Genomic DNA, 21,244 nt, shown 5'->3' on the forward strand with positions numbered 1-21,244 from the left:
ATATAGCATCAAATGGTATCAATCTCTCTGTGGTGGAATTTGCAGCTGAAGAAGGAGAAGGAATGGAGGATGTCAGTGGTAGTACTACAGCTTTCCAGGGAGGAAGTAACATATTCCAGAGCTCAAGACAATAGACTGCATAGTCCTGAATTGGATGAGGGATTGAGGAAAAAGATCAAGGTAGCCACAACCTAGAATCTCCCAAGGCATACTGGTATCTATTATGTTAAAATGTTATACTTTAATCTGGCAAGATTCTGTCCATCAGACAGAAGCAAATAAAACCTGAGTGCAATTAGATTTCACTGTGCAATTTTGCACTTATGTCTGATGCTTCCCACTTCCATTGAATGTGAACCAATCTCACAAGGGATATAGAGAGAAAAACTTTATTTAAAAGAAGGATTTAACTTTAAATGTTGGAATGTAGAGAATCAAGCTTGGGAAAGCGAACTTTGAGTGCTGTCCTGATTAAGACATCCAGCAAATGCAAATGAACGGAACAAGAGCAAGAATTCAACAGAATACACAAAAGTAAAAAAAAAAGTTTTAATTTTTTTTAAAAAAAGTTTTACTTTTATTAAAAGTTAAAAAAAAAGGTTTTAGAAACTTCGGATGGTGCTAATCTGAAACCAATGAGAGAAAACTGTTTTTTGAAAAACCTCATACACAAATTTTTTGACAGTTTGCTTTAAACTCACTGAAAATACAACATTTTAAAAACTATCCAGTGAAAGTTAATAGGCGGAGTGGGATGGCCTAGGGAGAATTAGTCTTTTCCTATGGGCTAAACTGGCAAATCTCACTTAAAGAAAAACAAATTGAGCTGGGAAATACTAAGTTAGAAGGTGGTAGAAAAGGCTACCTCTCACTCCTTTTCCCCTTCATCTTTTCTCCATAGAAATGCCAAATAAACAGGAGGAAAAAAGGAGTTCACTTTATCACTCTCTGTGGACAGGACTCTCCTGAGACCTTGAATAATGAAAATAGGGTGTTTGATTGCTTTTATTGGTGAGCTCTTCATTATGGAGAAGTTGGCTGGATTTGTAGATGAATTCTTCCAAATCTGGTAAGATTTGCAGTGTTGGTGTTTTGTTTTTTTCCATCACTATAGCAATAGCAACAGCACTTAGATTTATATACCACTTCACAGTGCTTTATAGCCCACTCTAAGAGGTTTATAGAGTCAGCATATTACCCTCAACAACACTAACTAACCTTCTTATCTTCTAATCACTAAATCCAATAGTCCTTTCATCCTTGTGTCATGAAAAAACACTGATCTGTCAATGTATTCTCAAATAAACCCACATCCATAATCTATTAATTCTTATTTTGAGCTGAAGAAGGAATCCTCAATTCACTCTTAATGAAGTTTTCACTTTTCTTTAAGTTTAGGAGGAGAAAAAGAGAGGAAAGGTAAGTGTCATTATTTTTTTTAAACAAGATCAATGTTGTAAGCAACAGGTTTGATTCTTCTGGAGAAAGTCTAGTTATCTGGGCACTAGAAGTCAACTCTGACTTGGCAGCAGATAATAAATCAGTAGGTTTAAATCAAAGTCATTTGAACATAGGAACCAAAACCTATATATGATGTTATACCAGGAGTTTTCTATATAAAAAGCAGAATGGCTAGATTCAGTCACAGTTTTGTTGTAGATTCAGTTACAGTCTCTCTCTGTCTCTGTCTCTCTCTGTCTCTCTCTGTCTCTCTGTCTCTCTGTCTCTCTGTCTCTGTCTCTGTCTCTCTCTCTCTCTCTCTCTCTCTCTCTCTCTCTCTCTCTCTCTCTCAGTGTGTGGGTGTGTTTATCATGCATGTGTTTGGGTAGATATAAACTTTCTCTTGAGAGCAGGCAACATAATTTCATTTTTAATGTGGGCCAGTGTGCTTGCAGTAAAAAAATGACAATAAAGTTCTCTTCTCTTCTCTCCTCCCCTCCCCTCCCCTCCCCTCTCCTCATTTCATATCATCATCCCATCTCTTCTTTTCTGTGCACCAGATCTGGACAGATGAAATTAGCATGACAAATGCCATCCTGGGGTGGCTCTGAACCTGTGGTAAGGAATTCTGATTCACAAATTTTAAGGGCTAATTCCAGGGGTGAAATTCAGCAGGTTATGACAGGTTCTGGAGAACCGATAGCGGAAATTTTGAGTAGTTCAGAGAACTGAAAAATAACACCTCTGGCTGGCGCCGGGGTGGGAATGGGGATTTTGCAGTATCCTTCCCCTGCCACACCCACCAAGCCACTCCCACAGAACTGGTAGTAAAAAAAAAATGAATTTCACTACTGACTAATTCAGGAATAATCAATCAAATAGAGAGGTTGGATTATAGTTCCTGGTAGTGATGTTCCTGGTGGGATGTGCTGCAAACTGTAGTTTGATGCATAGATAGTAAGGGGCTTGGGGAAGGCAGCTTGAGTAGAATGTATAATACTTCAGTGACAGTTTGGAATTGAGTTTAGGAGCTATCTTAGAAAACCTGGGTGATGGCACAAATATATAATATAAGGTCCATCTTTAAGTTCCTTACCACTCTGAAATCTCTCTTTCCTTTCTGGGGATATGTTCTCAAATCTTTGCCAAATGCTCCAACTTTCTTTTTTTACAAGTATTCCTACCCTGTGAGTAGCTACCTGGCATAGAGACATTAAGGTTCATACCACCAATAGGTCTGTTGGTGATGGTTAGATGAACAGCCAGTAGGAATGCCAAAAGGAATTGCCTATCTGGATTTAATAGTGGAGAAAAGCAACGAAGAGTTTTCAGGCCAGTGAGGATACATTCCAGCCAGGATTAGTCCATAGTGGTTTTGGAGTTTATGTAGACATGGGCTTCAGTTCCCAGAATTAGGCAGATGCTATGGCGATTACTGAGAAATCTGAAGGATAAGTCCATATGCCTAGAGGCCACACAAATTGGGGAAGGAGATCATAAGATAAAAGGTAAAAGTTTCCCTCGCACATATGTGCTAGTCGTTCCAGACTCTAGGGAGCGGTGCTCATTTCCGTTTCAAAGCCGAAGAGCCAGCGCTGTCCAAAGATGTCTCCATGGTCATGTGGCCAGCATGACTAAATGCCGAAGGCGCACGGAACTCTGTTACCTTCCCACCAAAGGTTGTTCCTATTTTTCTACTTGCATTTTTTTACATGCTTTTAAACTAGGTTGGCAGAAGCTGGGACAAGTAACTGGAGCTCACTCTGTTACGTGGCACTAGGGATTCAAACCATTGAGCTGCTGACCTTCCTGATCGACAAGCCCAGCGTCTTAGCCACTGAGCCACCGTGTTCCTTTAAGGAGGTCATAACATGGTTTATTTGAGATCATTTTCCCATGCTTGGTGTACATGGGAAAATAACTGGAAAAAATGGACTCTGTAGCATTTAATGGAGGAATAGGTGGTGAAGATGATGCAGTTGCTGAGATGACCTGATAGATAGCTTTACTGAGAGAAAAGAAAGTAAGTTTCATTCGGATGGGAAAGTCTTTATTAACTTTTTGTATGAAACTGAAAAAAAATGAAAATATGATGTCCTTGATGATTTGATCAAAAAAATAAACTATAGAAAAAATGAAAGCAATGTTATAACAATAGAGTAACAGGTTATATACTTATAACAGCTAAAAAAAATCAGAAATCATTTCGTTGCATTTTTTTTTCTTTTCTCCATTTTGGTTTGCCTTCCCTCGCTCCTTCCTTCCTTCCTTCCTTCCTTCCTTCCTTCCTTCCTTCCTTCCTTCCTTCCTTCCTTCCTTCCTTCCTTCTGTCCCTGTTTCCTTCCTTCCCTGTTTCCTTCCTTTCTTCTTTCCTTCCTACCTTCCTTCCTTCCCTGTTTCCTTCGTTCCTACCTTCTTTCCTTTCCTCTTTCTTTCTTTCCTTCCTTCCTTCCCTGTTTCCTTCCTTTCTTCTTTCCTTCCTTCCTACCTTCCTTCCCTGTTTCCTTCGTTCCTACCTTCCTTCCTTTCCTCTTTCTTTGCTTCCTTCCCTGTTTCCTTCCTTTCTTCTTTTCTTCCTTCCTTCCTTCCTTCCTTCCTTCCATTTGTCCCTGTTTCCTTCCTTCCCTGTTTCCTTCCTTCCCTGTTTCCTTCCTTTCTTCTTTCCTTCCTTCCTACCTTCCTTCCTTCCCTGTTTCCTTCCTTCCTTCCTACCTTCCTTCCTTTCCTCTTTCTTTCTTTACTTCCTTCCCTGTTTCCTTCCTTCCTTCTTTTCTTCCTTCCTTTCTTCCTTCCTTCCCTGTTTCCTTCCTTCCTTCCTACCTTCCCTCTTTCTTTCTTTCCTTCCTTCCCACTTTCCTTCCTTCCCACTTTCCTTCCTTCCTTCTTTCCTTCCCGCTTCCCCTCCCCCTCCCCTCTCTCTCCTTTTCTTCTAAACAGTTGTTAATTTCTTTCTTTCGTTTCAACATTTTAATAAAGTTGGGGAAGGGGGACATAACGTGGTTTCATTCTGAAGCTGATTGTTTTCCCAATGTGTGATTCTCACATCAACAGAGGTACAACTCATTGGATCAAGTCAACCGTACCAGGGTGATGACGGGCTTTGTCCTCCTGGGCTTCCCATCCCTTTCGCCCTCATTCCAGCTGCTCCTGTGCTCCCTCCTTTCCGTTTGCTATGCCTTCACCTTGCTGGGGAACCTCTGCATCGTGTGGGCTGTGCTCTTGGACTCTCGGCTCAGCCGCCTGCCCATGTACATCCTCCTGGGAAACTTCTCTGGCCTAGAGATGTGCTACGTAACCACAACGGTACCCAGGATGCTCTTCGATCTGACCTCCCCTCTACCGACTGCCATCTCTTTCCATGGCTGTTTCCTCCAGTTCTATTTTTTCTTTTCCATGGGAACCACCGAAAGCTTCCTTCTTGCTGCCATGGCCTTGGACCGATACTTGGCCATCTGCCACCCCTTGCGATACCCAGTGCTCATGTCTCAAAGGTTCTGCTGCTTCCTGGCAGCTTCCTGCTGGGCCTCTGGCTTTCTCTGGTTTCTGGCCCCCATCATTTTGATTTCCCAGCTCCATTTCTGTGGCTCCAATGTCCTTGTGGCCTAGTGGCTAATACAGCTGCCTAATATGTAATACAGCCCAGGTTCGAATCCCAGTAAGGGTATGGCTAGCTGATGAGAGCTAAATAGCTTGAAATAGATCTATACTAGTCTCCCTTTATTTATTTATCAGCACAAATGCAACACACACACACACACACACACACACATTATTTCAAATACTGATAGAAGGGAACATTTATCTCAAGGATGAACTGTTGTGCCCCTGGTGCTCTCTGACCTTGGTGCTTTTCTTGCAGTTTATTACACAACTAGGTAACAACATTACTGCTAGCATAACGTCTCATAACTTCTTACATGGCGTCTTTACTAATCCCAACATACGTGTGTATGAAATATCTCCTACCTCCTGTGTAGCTTTCTTACATAGTAATTGCTAAATAAGTAAATAAAATACCACAACATCACATTCAAGCTATGCAGCATCCAAAGGCATTATGGAAGAAGGAATGGGGGGAGGGGGGCGTTATCAGTAGCATCATGGCTTCCAAGGGAGGAGGCATCATATTCCAGAAAATAGCCCAAGACAACAAACTGCACAATCCAAAGATGGGTGGGGAAGAGAGGAAAAAATCTAGGATAGCCACCCCTAGAATTTCCCAGGGCATATCTATTAAATTGGGTTATAACATTAGTGTGCCAAAAAATATTCTATTGAGTGTAAACAAATAAAGAACTGGACTTGACTGATTCTCATTGCATTGTGGGAAGTCCCCCCTCCTAGAGAATGAAATATTTTGGGGAATATTAAAAGAGGCAGAATATTATATTTTCTCAAAGGAGAAATTGAGAAAAATCTTAACAAAGGCAGAAAGCAGCCACAGACTTCCTAAGGTTTTCCTTTAGAAATGCAGATTTTGTATCCATTCAGAAAGACTGGGCCGATCCTAAGTAAGGTACAAAGGGGTGGGAGGAATACAATCAGGATAGATTTGAGAAGGAAAGGGAATAAGAAATGGTATTCCACTATTTTTGGGTCTGCGAAAATACCACCCCAAGAAAATAAAAATTAAGAGTTGGAAGAGACACCTACAACAATAGAAAAAAGAAAAGGAGGGAGGACAAGAGGGGATGAGAGGAAGATAGAGGTGAGGAGAGGAGGGTGGAAGGGAGAAGGAGAGAGTGTAGGAAAGGGAAGAGGAAGAGTAGGAGAAGGGGAGAGGTAAGGGAAGAAGGAAGGGGAAGGAGAGGAGGAAAGAAGGAAGTAGAGAAGGGAGTGAGGAAGAAAAGAAAGGGAAAAGAAGGTAGTGTTAAAACAGGCAAGGAATGGTAAACAAAGCTACCTAAATGGTATATTATAACACTGTAAATGGAATAATAAATGTATAAGAATGATGAATGTAAAAAAGAATAATAACTATGTGAATGTATACGTGTTATTGTATATAGAAAACCAAAAAATAAAAAAAACTTTTGCAGAAAAAGAAAAGAAAAGAAAGACTGGGCCAATACAGTGGTGGGATTCAAATAATTTAACAACCTGTTCTCTGCCCTAATGACCATCTGGGTAGGTGGGGCTCGGACTGGGTGGGTGTGGCCAACTCAACGTTATTCACGTCGATGGGCGCTTTGCCTTAGCTGTTACAAGGTAATAAGGGTTAACCAGAGAGGCAGTTTATGTAATCAGGGCAATAAAGACTAGGCTAGAAACACCACCAGAATGTTTCCTTCCTGCCTTCCTTACAGGATTAGCCCTGTAAAATGGAAAAAAACAAAATGAGATTTCTTCCAACAACCGGTTCTCCGAACTGCTTAGAAAGTTAACAGAATTAATAGAAAGAAAGAAAGAAAGAAAGAAAGAAAGAAGAAAGAAGAAAGAAAGAAAAGAAAGTTGTGTATATTGTTTAAAGTCTTCCCAGCTTTGTCTTGGGTTCTCTTATTCAACATCTTCTAAAACAATCTCCATAAATTACTACCTTATAACAGAGCTCTCCTTATAACTTACATCTTACAACTAACTTATAACTGAGGAGTCTATGGCAAGTACTCTTGAATGTAACTTTTGGTTTAACTTATCAAATGGGCCAGCTAATTTGTGACTTGTTGAGTTTAGTTTGCTGGGCTTCAAGAACTGATGTACATAAAATCTGGTTTCTACTTTGGTCTCTCCTTGTTTAGTAAGCCACAGAAGCTACACTGAGGCTTAGTAAACAAGCTAACTAGTTGAACAAACTAGAGTTTACCATAAAGTATCAACATCATGTAAGGGTGAACCAAAACATATTTGGGGACTATATAGTGAGTGAAAATTAATGGGATCCTGTGACCACTATACCGATGTTGCAATGCAGGATCAAATTATGGATGTCAACTTCGGTGTTCCTAGAGTGGCTTCAAACTATTGGAACTGAGTGAGCACATTCATAGCAGGGGAGGGAAAAAATTTCTATTGTAACAATTTCATATACAGACAGTCCTGATTTAGTAAGTGATTTTCATTAGAGGAAGAACTTTGCAGCAACTGTAAATATTTATCAGATATTGCTGATAAAAACCCAACCAATTAAATACATTCCAATTACCATATGTTTTGTACTTTTAACCATGGTGCCATGATGATGCAGTGGTTAGAATGCAGTATTGCAGGCTGACTCTGCTCACTGCCAGGAATTTGATCCTGACCACTCAGGGTTGACTAAGCCTTCCATCTAGTGGTGGGTTGCTCTTACCGTTGCTCCCAGTATGCTGCTCATGGGGCCACGTGTCCTATTCGTGCACACGCGCTGTGCACGCATGCGCAATCCACCACCCCTGCGATACCAGCTACTTGTTGGGACTCACGCAGGTGCGCAATTGGCCGGTTGCTTTAAAAACAAATATAGAACGCGGGCAGGCATGTGAGCCAAATGAGATACCGTACCAGTACACTGTCAGCTGCTCCTGGCTATTACGAGTACAGCCGTACTGTACAGGATTGGGAGGAACCCACCACTGCTTCTATCCTTCCAAAGTCAGTATGAGAACCAGAAGTGGGTTTCAAATCCTGGCACTATCAGTTCGCTTGTGCTTGTGTGCATGCTTGTGTGTGGGCTTGCACGCAACACTTCAGTGCATGTGCAGAAGTGTTCGGGCTGATGGGCAGAGCCTCCCACCACTGCCACTACTGGTTTGGCCAATTCAGGCTGAACCAGGAGCAACCCATCTCTGACAAGGACTCAGATTGTTGGGGGCAATATGCTGACTGCTTTGAGAGGACTGTAAAGCCCTGTGAAGCGGTATATAAATCTAAGTACTAAGTGCTATTGCTATTTAAAACATTTGGAGAAGTTTTGCCTCTCCCAAAATAATAACTGCAATTGTCACTTGCCCGGAGAACTCTATTTAATAGAATCAATCAGAAATATATTTGCTTGTGCAGCAGGGGTGGGTTCCTGCCGGTTCTAACCGGTTCAGTAGAAGAGGTTCCACAAATCTACCGTGCCATTTAGAACCGGTTCCAGCACCTGCCCCAGGCCCCTCGCTCCTTCCCCCCACCTGTCTGCACCACACTTGTCCCACCCACCACTCACTGATTGGCTGGCTCACCAATCACCCCGCCTGCCTCTAAGAGCCCTATCTAAACCCACTTACCTTTTTTCCTGCAGTGGTTAAATGCAGCACTGCAGGCTACTTCAGCTGACTGCAGTTCTGCAGTTCGGCTGTTCAAATCTCACCAGCTCAGGGTTGACTCAGTCTTCCATCCTTCCGAGGTGAGTAAAATGAGGACCCGGATTGTTGGGGGCAATATGCTGACTCTGTAAACCGCTTAGAGAGGGCTGAAAGCCCTATGAAGCGGTATATAAGTCTAACTGCTATTGCTATTGCTATTGCTGCCTGCTGAGGAAGTAAGTAAGCTACAACTAAGTGCGGGGCAGGAGGGGGGTGATGGCGGCAGGCCAGCTGGAGCAGCCTGCCACAGCCCTGCACTATAAGCGAGTCTGATGACCTTTTGCGGCCTTGCGAGGATCCCGGGATCGCTTATAGAGCAGGGCCGCCTGGCTGCCAGCAAGCATGGGTGCGGGGGTGGGGATGGCTGCAAGAGCTTATGTGGTGTGGCTGGCATCTTTGGCAAGGCCTTTGCAAGGTCCCCGGGCTTGCCTAAGATGTCTGGCCACCAGCAAGCACGGGTGCGGGGGTGGCGATGGCGGTGGGAGCTTACCTCCTAGGTGCCGGCAATGCAAACTACCACCCATTGCCCTGTGCTCAGCAAAGCAAGTCCAGGGAGTGGAGGTCTGGCCATCAGCAAAGGACTTTCACTGAGGCAGCCTGGGCGGGCGAAAGAGCAATCAAGCGATGGAGGATCAGGCAGGGCATTGAGGCCCCTTCACCTTCCATCTTTCAGCTGCTGGGTATGGATGGACGGAGGTAGCCATAGCAGCGCCAAGGTGGCTGGGTGGGCAAAAGAGCAAGCAAGCGATGGAGGATAGCAATAGCAATAGCAGTTAGACTTATATACCGCTTCATAGGGCTTTCAGCCCTCTCTAAGAGGTTTACAGAGTCAGCATATTGCCCCCAACAATCCGGGTCCTCATTTTACCCACCTCGGAAGGATGGAAGGCTGAGTCAACCCTGAGCTGGTGAGATTTGAACAGCCGAACTGCAGAACTGCAGTCAGCTGAAGTAGCCTGCAGTGCTGCATTTAACCACTGCACCACCTCGGCTCGGTGGCATCAACCTGACCCTCCTGATCCGGCAGTTGCAGTGGTGTCATCAAGATGAAGTAGGAGCGAAGGGAGGCGAAGGGGCCTCAGTGCCCTGCCTGTTTCTCCATCGCTCGCTCGCTCTTTCGCCTGCTTGGGTTACCTTGGCGCCACTCTGGCTACCTCTGTCCATCCGCACCTGGACTGATGTAGCCTTAGCAGCCCAGCGAATGAGCGAGCGAGGGTGGATCAGGCTGCCTGATCCTCCATTGCTCACTTGCTGTTTTGCCCGCCTGGGCGCCCTTGGTGCCGCTCTGTCTACCTCCATCCATCCCTACCCAGCAGCTGTAGCGACTTCATTAAGATGAAGAGTGAGAGGAGGAATTCTGGGAGTTGAAGTCCACAAGTCTTAAAGCTGTCAAGTTTGAACACCCCTGGGTTTTTTTCTAAAGGGTTAGGGGAGCAAGGGCCTTGTAACTTGACAGCTTTAAGACTTGCACACTTCAATGCCAGAGCTCCTGAGCCAACATGACTGGAAGAGGAATTCTGGGAGTTGAAGTCCACAAGTCTTAAAGCTGTCAAGTTTGAACACCCCTGGGTTTTTTTCTAAAGGGTTAGGGGAGCAAGGGTCTTGTAACTTGACAGCTTTAAGACTTGCGTGCTTCAAATGCCAGAGTTCCTGAGACAATATGACTGGAGGAGGAATTCAGGGAGTTGAAGTCCACAAGTCTTAAAGCTGTCAAGTTTGAACATCCCTGGTGTTTTTTTTCTAAAGTGTTAGGGGTGCAAGGATCTTGTAACTTGACAGCTTTAAGACTTGCGTGCTTCAAATGCCAGAGTTTCTGAGCCAACATTTTGGTTGCTAATGTGTAATGCAAAACAAACACACACACACACACACATACACAAACACACACACACACCAGCCTCTCTGCACCCTGCTTGGAGTTGGAACCCTGTCCAGGGTCCTCCACCTCTTCCAGAGCCGACTCATAAGCCCCCTCGCTGTTGGAGTCTATTTGCAACTCCAACGGCTCCTGCTGAGCCACAACAGTCCACAAATATGTTTTGGCTCATCCTTACAAGTTGTTGATACTTTATGGTAAACTTCATTCCCCTTTTTATCCTGGAAGTGTACGGGGCCATTTGTGATAGGACAGGTAATGAAACATGCATTTCAAGGATTATAGTGATATTATTTTATTTTTGTAAGATCTTATAACTGAAGTTGAGAACGTGCCAGAATTTCTCATTCTACATTCCTGTACAGAGGGGAACTTGCAAGCAACTGCTTCAATAAGATGAGGACCAAATATTTTAGAGCAGATTGATGTGCAAATCCCTCCAACCAAGCCATGAAGGGCTTTATGGTTCAACCCAAATGATGTCAGGGTACCAAGTAACACCCCAAAGCAGAGGTGACATTCAGCAGGTTCTGACCAGTAACCGGTAGCAGAAGCTTTGAGTAATCCGGAGAGCTGGTAAATTCCACCTCTGACTGGCTCTATCCCAAACTGTTCTCTGCCTCCTGAGTCCCAGCTGATTGGGAGGGAATGGAGATTTTACAGTATCCTTCCCCTGCTATGCCCACCAAGCCATGCCCACCAAGCCACGCCCACCAAGCCATGCACTCAGAACCGGTAGTGAAAAAAATTTGAATCCCACCACTGCCCTAATAAAAAAAGACTTTGAGGCTTGAGTTTCCTCAAAGCTCCATTTTATTAGAACTGTCATATTGGCACATCTGGGAAAATCTGAATCTGAAAGTGTCTGGGTTTTCCTCATCCAAAGCCCCTGCCCAGCACCCACAAATCCATTACATAGCCCAATCAATCACCATCCCAACTGGAGATGCTTCCCAGTCACACCCCTCTAGGTCCAGTGGGCTTGACTCTTGGAGAAAGGAATATTATTTTGACTATATATCTCACCAGCTCCACACCACCACCACCCTCCAAGTTTCCCACAGCATTAAATGTGGCAGGCCTGAGATCCAATAGCACAAAATGGCTTCCAGGCCTGAAAAATGGCTCAAGTTTTACCTCCAAACCAATTGGCAATTAATTTAGATTGGGAATTTGCTACCATGAGATGTTGTGCTGGTACTATCTAGGCTGGCTTTAGAAAAAGGGTGGACCAGTTCATGGAAGTCATGGGAATCATTGGTTATTAGCCTGGATGGAAGTGGGACTGCCTCTGAAACGCATCAGCTGGAAGATTTGTGGGCTTCTTGCAATTGCTTGGCTGCTATGAGAAACAGATTCCAGGACTAGATGGACCAGGAATAGGTTACACAGGGCTCTGTACATGTTCTTAACTAGTAGTAAAGATGAAGGTTTCCCTGTCCAGTCATGTACGAGTCTGGGGGGTGGTATTCATCTCTGTTTCTTGGCCAAAGGATCCAGCATTGTCTGAAAACATTTCTGTGGTCATGTGGCCAGCTGTTGTGGCCTGCCGGTGGCCAGTAGAGCTGGCAGCAGAGTCAAACAGTGAGGAGGTTGGGGAGGAACATGGACCAGTCTTGGGGGTTGAGGAAAGCTTAGATGAGGGCTCTGTGTCTGAGGCAGAGAGGGAGCTAGGCAGCAGTGAGGCAGAGGAACAGCTGGAGCCTGTTCCCAGTGTGCACATGCGCAGAGTTGCCAGAAGACAAGAACAACTAAGAAAGCAGGAAGCAACTAAGAAACTAAGAAGGTCAACCTAGGAGTAAAGCCATACCTTGGAGGTGATTGGCCCCTCTTATGGGAAACAAAAGAGCAGCGAATGGGGACTGGGCTTTTGCAGGAAACAATTCATCTCCTTCGGTCGGTTCAAGAGTGGAAAGTTATGTTTGTGACTATAAGAGACTCTGTGCCAAGTATAGCCTTTTCCTGCATTTGGAAACTAATTATCTGGTAGCTCTCCGAGTGAGATAACGTTCGTGTTGATAAATATTCCTCTGAAAGACTGTTTGCCAAGCCTCGCTGACTGTGAATGAAAGGAATTAACAGTTGTGTAAATAAAAGATTTTTTTTTCCAGGACCAAGACTCTGATTCATACTTTTTAAGAAAGCCTGGGTCAGAACACCAGCATAGCAATACAGCGAAGGTACATGGAATGCTGTTACATTCCCACCAAAGTGGTACTTATTTAATCTGCCTGCATTTGCATGCTTTCAAACTGCTGAGTGAGCAGGAGGTGGGCCAAGGAATGGGAGCCCATCCCCGTTGTGCAGTGCTTGGGTGTAAAACCTGGACTGTCAGCTTCCCAGCTGAGAAGCTCAGTGCTTTAAACTGCTGAGCCATCATGGCCCCTTCATAACTGCTACACAGGCCACAACATCAGTGTTCTGTGTTCCCAATACCAAAAGGCAGTTAAGAACATGGCCCTCACATGTTGGACCTGTTGAAGTTTCTGAATAGTGCTAAAAAGCAACCCCGCATAAAATATACTGCAGAAATCCAACTGGATAGCAACGAAGGTGGGAGCTACTCTGACTCCTGCCTTCCTCTTGGTGTTAGTACCACTTTATAAAGCCTTAGTAAGATCACACCTAGAACAGTGCATCCAATTTTGGTCACCATATTATAAAAAAAGATGAGATTTTGGAAAGAGCGCAAAGAAACACAAGGCGATGAAAGGCATGGAGACTAAAACATATGAAGAATGTGGCAAGATTTGGGTTTGGCTAGTCTAGAGAAAAGAAAGACTAGGGGGATATGATAGCAGTATTCCAGTATTTGAGAGGCTGCCACAAAGAGGAGGGGGGTAAACTCATTTACCAAAGCATCTGAAGGCAGGATAAGAAACAATGAAGAGAAACTAATCAAGGAGAAAAGCAACTTAGGAGAAACTTCTTAACAGTGAGGACAATTAACCAGTGGAACAGCTGGCCTTCAGAGGTTGTGGGTGCTTCATCACTGGAGGTTTTTAAGAAGAGACTGGACAGCCACTTGTCTGAGATGATATAGGATCTCCTTCTTGACTAGAAGATCTCCAAGGTCCCTTCCAGCTCTATTCTGATTCTGGTCTACAAGGGTTCTCAGCCAGAAGGACTCATGCATCTGACCACAGCTACTGCTAAAACATCCCAAGTTCACTTTCTCTTCATCACTCTCTGTGGACAAGACCCTCTCGAGACCTTAAATAATGGAAATACAAAGTCAGGTTTCTTTTACTTTGAACTCCTCATAATGGAGAAGTTGGGTGGTTTTGCAGAGAAGGCTTTCAAATCAGGTAAGGTTTGCACTGGTATTTTTTCTACTAACTAACCTTCTTAGGTTCTGATCAGTAAATCCAATTGTCCTACCATCCTTGAATTCATAAAATAAATGGAACTGTGGATGGACTTTCAAATTACCACAACTCTTTAACCTGTTAATTCTCCTTCTAGAGCTGAAGAAGGAATCCTCTTCACCCTTGATTTAAAGGAAGTTTTAACCTTTCTTTGAGTTTAGGAGAAGGAATAGAGAGGAAAAGCAAAACTTAGTATATCAAACATTGCACTTGTTGGCAAACTTGAAAAACACATGTAGAGCTAAAGTTACATACAGTAAAGCAATAAATTTAATTCATCTGGAGAAGGTTTGGTTACATGTTTGTTAGAAGTCAATGCTGACTTGATGGCAGATAATCAGCATGTTTATATCAAAGACATTTTAACATGGGAACCAATACATGTATGATGTTACCCCTGTGTTTCTGCATCTACAGTACAGTTGACTGCCTCTTCTTTTCTCTTCTTCTCCAATTTCCTTGTGCCCCAGTCCTGGACAGATGAAATTAGCATGGAAGATGTCATCTTGGGATGTCTCCAAATTTGTGGTAAGGAATTCTGATTTTACAAACTTTAAAGACTCTTCAAGAAACAATCCTGATTCTTCAAAACAGAGGTGGTGGGCTACATCTCATGGTTGTGAAACTGGTAGGACGTGTTGCATGCAAGCTGTAGATCAATGGACAGTAATGGATGAGGGGAAGCTAACTTTGTAGCAATAGCAAAAGCACTTAGACCTATATACCTCTTCACAGTGCTTTACAGCCCTCTCTTAGCAGTTTACAGAGTCAGCCTATTGCCCCCAACAATCTGGGTCCTCATTTTACTGACCTTGGAAGGATGGAAGGCTGAGAAAACCTTGAGCCGGTCAGAATTGAACTCTTGAATGTTCTTTGATAATATTGCAGTGACAGTTAGGAAATGAGTTTGGGAACACCCTAGAAAACTTGGGTGATGGGACAACTGTAACAGGATAATGCCCAAAGAAGATTAATAAGGATGATTCAGGAAGCAATTTCTATAAGACAGAAGGATCTGGCCATGTTTACCCTGGATAAATGATGTCTATATGACTATATGATAGCATTCTAGAAGCATTCTAAAAGATTCATATTTGTTCCCTCTTGCTTCACAGCATAGGACTTAGAGTGACAGATTGAAGTCATAGAGAAGTGGTTTGGATTAAATTTTAGGGGGCGGGGTTTGAATAATAATGGTAAGAACAATTCAGTGATGGAAACTGTCATCCTGAAATGATGGCCTGTTCTTCATTTGGAGATATTGAAAGAATCAGCAACATTCCTCGACTGGGGGTGCATAATTTAGATTCCTGAAATGAGCAGAAGTTGGATTCAATGATCTATGTGATGCTGTGCTCCTGTAAACTAAGTTATTTGAGGTTAAAATAGCTTAAAACAGACTTATGTTGATAACTCTACAATCATTTAAAATCAAAATACCTCATAGTGTGTATTTGACTATTTTTTCAATATCAAAAATATTACACTTAGTATACTTTTGACAACTAAAGAAGGGTTTCTGCATTAAAGTAAGCATTATTTTAAAATATTTTCCTTCCAATTTTAAGTTTTCTGTTTATTTTCTCTTTACCTTTAAATTCCTCATCATCCTGAAACTCAGTTCTGTCTTTCTGCTTTCTATGATATATTCTTCAATCTTTGTTGTTTTCTTTTATGAATTCTCCAACGTTTCTTTCTACCATTTCTTTTTTTTTATTGAGCATTTTTGAAAAAACAAACTTTTACAAATATTTAGTTCCCACCCCTTCCCCCTCCCCCTGACTTCCCAGAACCAATACAGGGTATAAATCTTTAACAAAGAGAATCTAAGGTACAGTTAAAAAAAATCCAAAAAAGATAGTTAATAATGTATTTCCATTGAGCTTTAGCTCCTCCTTGCTGGACTAACTCTAGATAATTTATAATTCCTGATCTCTAATCATAAACTATCTGGAATTTCTTAGTCCCATATTTGTTTTGAATATAGTCAATCCATCTTTTCCACTCCAGTTTGTATCTCTCGTTTGAATGGTCCTTAAGATATGCAGATATTTTGGCCATCTCGGCTAGGTTTGTTACTTTCAATGTCCATTCTTGAATAGTAGGCAAATCTTCCTTCTTCCAGTATTGCGCCACCAACAATCTAGCTGCAGTTATTAAATGCAATATCAGATTAGTCTCTACAACTGTACAATCAGTAATTATGCCTAACAAAAATAACTGAGGGGTAAACTTTATCCTTTTTTAAGAACATTTTGCATAATCCACCATATTTTTATCCAAAATGCTTTAACCTTTTTGCAAGTCCACCATATATGAAAATATGTAGCGTCCACACAATCACATCTCCAGCATTTAGGTTGTAAGTTCAGATACATAGAAGCCATTTTTTAAGGATCTAAATGCCATCTATAAAACATCTTATAAAATTTTTCTCTCAGGTTTTGGGCTTGTGTAAATTTTACATTTCTCACCCAAATCTTTTCCCATGTATCCAACATTATTGGTTCTTCAACATTTTGGGCCCATTTTGTCATACAGTCTTTAACTAGTTCTGTTTCCGAGTCAATTTCTACTAATACATTATATAATCTCTTTATATCTTTCTACCATTTCTTGTGTATTCCTGGCCAGGGACAGAGACATTAATGTTCATAGCAAAAATTGATCATTGAGTGATAGTTAATGAATAACCTTGTGGATAATTTAAAAGGTATTGCCTATCTGAATTTAGAAATGGAGAACAGTAGCAGAGAGCTTTCAGGCCAGTGAACCCCAAGTCATACTTAATCCATAATGGTCTTGGATAGTGGTGAAGTTCAATTTTTTTTTTTACTAGTGGTTCTGTAGGCATGGTTTGGTGGGCATGGCAGAGGAAAGATACTGCAAAATCTCCATTCCCACCCCACTACAGGGGAACAATACTGCAAAATCTCCATTCCTCCCCACTCCTGGGGAAAGGATATTACAAAATCTCCATTCCCACCTCATTCTGGGGCCAGCCAGAGGTGATATTTGCCCGATTCTCCAAACTACTCAAAATGTCCACTACCGGTTCTCCAAAATCTGTCTGAATCATCTGCCAGCCAATGTCGGCTGGCGACCCCCCGGGGGAGAGCCTTCTCTGTTGCCGCTCCGGCCCTCTGGAACGAGCTCCCCATTGAGATCCGTACCCTTACTACCCTCCCAGCCTTCCATAAATCTACTAAGTCCTGACTGTTCCGGCAGGCTGGGGGCTGTTGAAATCCAGCCCCGCTCCATTTGTGACTGTTGTGTATTTTAATATTGTTTGTATTGTCTTAGTTATCCCCTCCCCCATTTTATTGTGAGCCGCCCGGAGTCCTTCGGGATTGGGCGGCATACAAAACCAATAAACGAAACGAAACCTGCTGAATGTCACCTCTGGTTTTGGACCACATCTAAATGTAGACTTCAACTCCCAGAATTGAGCAGTTATTATGGCAATTACTGGGAAGACCACATATCCAAGTTGGGGAAGTGGGTCAGGGCATGGTTTCTTTCAGATGTTGACTGTTTTTCTGATGTGACTGTCATATCAACAGAGGTACAACTCATTGGATCAAGTCAACCGTACCAGGGTGACGACGGGATTTGTCCTCCTGGGCTTCCCATCCCTTTCGCCCTCATTCCAGCTGCTCCTGTGCTCCCTCCTTTCCGTTTGCTATGCCTTCACCTTGCTGGGGAACCTCTGCATCGTGTGGGCTGTGCTCTTGGACTCTCGGCTCAGCCGTCTGCCCATGTACATCCTCCTGGGAAACTTCTCTGGCCTAGAGATGTGCTACGTAACCACAACGGTACCCAGGATGCTCTTCGATCTGACCTCTCCTCTACCAGCTGCCATCTCTTTCCATGGCTGTTTCCTCCAGTTCTATTTTTTCTTTTCCATGGGAACCACCGAAAGCTTCCTTCTTGCTGCCATGGCTTTGGACCGATACTTGGCCATCTGCCACCCCTTGCGATACCCAGTGCTTATGTCTCAAAGGTTCTGCTGCTTCCTGGCAGCTTCCTGCTGGGCCTCTGGCTTTCTCTGGTTTCTGGCCCCCATCATTTTGATTTCCCAGCTCCATTTCTGTGGCTCCAACGTCCTCGATCACTTTATCTGCGACCCAGGGCCACTCTTGGCTTCTTCATGCACTCCAGCTCCAGGCACAGAACTGGCCTTCTACAGCCTAAGCTCCATTGCTATTTTTGGCCCCTTCCTCTTCATTGTTTGTTCCTATGCTACTCTTCTCCGGACTGTAATGAGGCTGCCTTCAAGCGCTGGGAGACGGAAGGCATTTTCCACATGTACCTCACATATGCTGGTGGTAAGCCTCTTCTATGGCTCCATCATGGTCACCTATGTAGCCCCGGAAGCTTCAGGAGGAAGCAACAAAGTGGTGACTCTTTTCTATTCAGTGTTGACCCCTTTGCTCAACCCACTCATCTACAGCTTGAGGAACAAGGAGATGAAAGATGCTATAAAAAGGACACTATTCCAGGAAAATTAGGGACGGTGATTCGTGGATGGTTGGTCTGGACGTTAGTCAAGAGATCAGGCCCTTTCCCCTTCTAGTATCTTTGAAATGTAAAATTACACAATTGCTATTGATTTTCATGTATAAAAATAAGTAAAACAATTAGGGACTAGAGCACAATGAAAGTTTAAATTACTAATATCGGATATAATTATCATGCTTAAGGAGCAGAAATGTCAGTTTTATTTGAGATACTGTTTGGTACAGGACAGAGGTGGTATTCAGAAAGTTCTGACCTGTTCCGGAGAACCGGTAGTGGAAATTTTGAGTAGTTCGGAGAACCGGTAAATACCACCTCTGGCTGGCCCCGCCCCCATCTATTCTCTGCTTCCTGAGTCCCAGATGATCGGGAGGGAATGGATATTTTGCAGTATTCTTCCCCTGCCATGGCCATCAAGCCACACCCAGAGAACCAGTGATAAAAAAATTTGAATCCCACCACTGACTTCAACCTTTAGTCTATATGGCTCAGACTAAGAGAGAGTGACTAACCCAAAGTCACCCAGCCAGATGGGACTAGAATTCATGCTTTCCTGATTTCTAGGCCAACACCTTAATTACTAGACAAAATACACTTGTCTAAAGGCATTTGCACACTGCAGCCTTTAGTTGGTCCCTTTTTGTGCACAGGTCTTCCGCCACTCTAGGAATTTTCAGGAGAAGCATAAAAATCAGTAAAATAAGCTAAAATTTGATGGGAGCAGGAAAAGGGAGGTTGTTTGACAAATATTTTCAGTAGCTAGGTATCTATTCTTCACCTCCCGAATCCCAGCTGATCAGGAGGGAATGGGGATTTTGCAGTAACCTTTCCTTGCCACGGCTACCAGGCCACGCCCACAGAACCAGTAGTAAAAAAAATTGAATCCCACCATTGGTATAGGACTGTATCTTGTCCATAGTTTCTTTTACTCCTCATAATTTACAGATTCTCCATCTCCATCTGTTTACTAGAAAGACGTTTTTACAATGTCCATCAATATATTGCTATTAATCAATCAGACTGAAGGCAGGCAACCATTGGGTAGTTATTCTATTTCAGATTGAGGGATTTTAGAATGACTCAGATATGATCAGCAATCATCTGATGGTGTCACCAAATTGCTGTTACCAAACTCCTACTCAATGCTAACATATCAGGTGTTTTTCTCTGCTTTAGAGTATTGTATTGTGTGTTTGTAACCCTGTGATTCGTGGGCTAGCATGCATAAAGGAACCATTTTACAATAAACCATGGTTATAAACAATGGCTCCCATTCCAGATGTTCAGTGCTAAATAAAGTGTATGAACTCTGATAATAGCTGGGAAATTATAAAATATGCAGATAATCAAATGTAAATATAAATTGTCCAGTTCAATTTATGATTTGCCACACATATATCCATGTATATGTACTTTTTCATTAGCTGAAATTAAAATGCCTGAACATTTGCTGCAAGTTTATTTATTTATATCCCACTTTTATTATTTGTACGAATAACTCAAGGTGGTGAACATACCCAGCACACTTTCCTCCTCTTATTTTTCCCACAACAAAAAACCCATGAGGTGAATTGGGCTGAGAGAGAGGGAATGGCCCAAATTACTGGTCACACAGCTGGTTTTCATGGCTAAAGTGGGATTAGAACTCATGGTCTCTAGCCCAGAGCCTTAACCACTAGTTTAATCAGAGTAATGTTAGAAGGGATCTCGGGGGTTTTCTAGTCCAACCTCCTGCTCAAGTAGGAGACCCTATACCAGGGTGGGATTCAAACATTTTTACTACCAGTTCTGTGGGCATGGCTTGGTGGACGTGGTGCGGCTTGGTAGGCGTGGCAGGGCAAGGATACTGCAAAATCCGCATTTCCTCCCCACCCCACTAACCTGCTTTCTAGCTCTGTTCTCCTGTTCAGGGCAACAGAAGAAGATCAGCAGGGAGGCAGCTGGGGCGGGGCCAGCCTATTTGCCGGTTCTCTGAACTACTCAAAATTTCTGCTACCAGTTCTCCAGAACCTGTCAGAACTGGCTGAATACCATCTCTGCCCTATACCGTTTCAGACAAGTGGCTGTCCAGTCTCTTCTTAAAAACCTCCAGTGATGAAACCCACTGTTAATTGCCCTCACTGTTAGGAAGGTTCTCTTTAACTCCAGGTTGCTTCTCTCCTTGATTAGTTTCCATCCATTGTTTCTTATCCTGCCTTCAGGTGCTTTGGGAAATAAATTGACCCCCTCCTCTTTGTGGCAGCCTCTCAAATACTGGAACATTTACTTAGTCTTTCTTTTCTCTAGACCAACCAAACCCAAACCCTGCAACTGTTTTTCATATGTTTTAGTCTCTAGGCCTAGATCAAACTGGCTTTTGGTAGCTCTGGGCAATCTGTTTACTGGCCTTATGCCTGAGGTATTTTAGAATATATCATTAAAATAACCTTTCCCTCCCCTTCAAAAGAATTGTAAGGAGGGGTCTTAGTATTAGACCTTTGTATCAGAAGAGCTGTGGTGGTGCAGTGGTTAGAATACAGCACTGAAGGCTACTTCTGCTGACTGCAAATTTGGCAGTTCGAATCTCACCAGGCTCAAGGTTGACTCAGCCTCCCATCCAGTGGTGGGTTTCAAAAATTGTTCGAACCTACTCTGTGGGTGTGGCTTGCCGCCCATGTGACTGGATGGGAGTGGCTTTCCACCCATGTGACTGGATATGAAGATGCCAACGACACTTGTCAGAACCACCTTAAATTACCTCAGACACAGCACTGGCATGCATAAGAATATGATGT

The 21,244-nt window shown here is 43.1% G+C and overlaps 1 protein-coding gene across 1 annotated transcript; it reads left to right on the forward strand.

Moving 5' to 3' along the window:
• The first annotated feature begins 4,530 nt into the window (after positions 1-4,530).
• On the forward strand, positions 4,531-18,463 carry LOC116521674 (olfactory receptor 11G2-like). Its single transcript, XM_032236331.1, has 2 exons — positions 4,531-4,743; positions 17,516-18,463. Exons 1-2 carry the CDS (start codon positions 4,531-4,533, stop codon positions 18,461-18,463), a joined length of 1,161 nt encoding a protein of 386 aa, XP_032092222.1.
• Positions 18,464-21,244: the final 2,781 nt, after the last annotated feature.

This window comes from Thamnophis elegans, chromosome Z (genome assembly GCF_009769535.1).
Source record: "Thamnophis elegans isolate rThaEle1 chromosome Z, rThaEle1.pri, whole genome shotgun sequence".
Classification (NCBI taxonomy): Eukaryota; Metazoa; Chordata; class Lepidosauria; order Squamata; family Colubridae; genus Thamnophis; species Thamnophis elegans.

What these genes read in the sequence shown, in the direction of transcription:
- LOC116521674 (XM_032236331.1), top strand. Translation starts at nt 4,531, where the DNA reads ATGACGGGCTTTGTCCTCCTGGGCTTCCCATCCCTTTCGCCCTCATTC. An exon ending in TGTGCTACGTAACCACAACG is followed by an intron (nt 4,744 to 17,515) that starts GTACCCAGGATG and finishes TCATATCAACAG; the next exon opens with AGGTACAACTCATTGGATCA.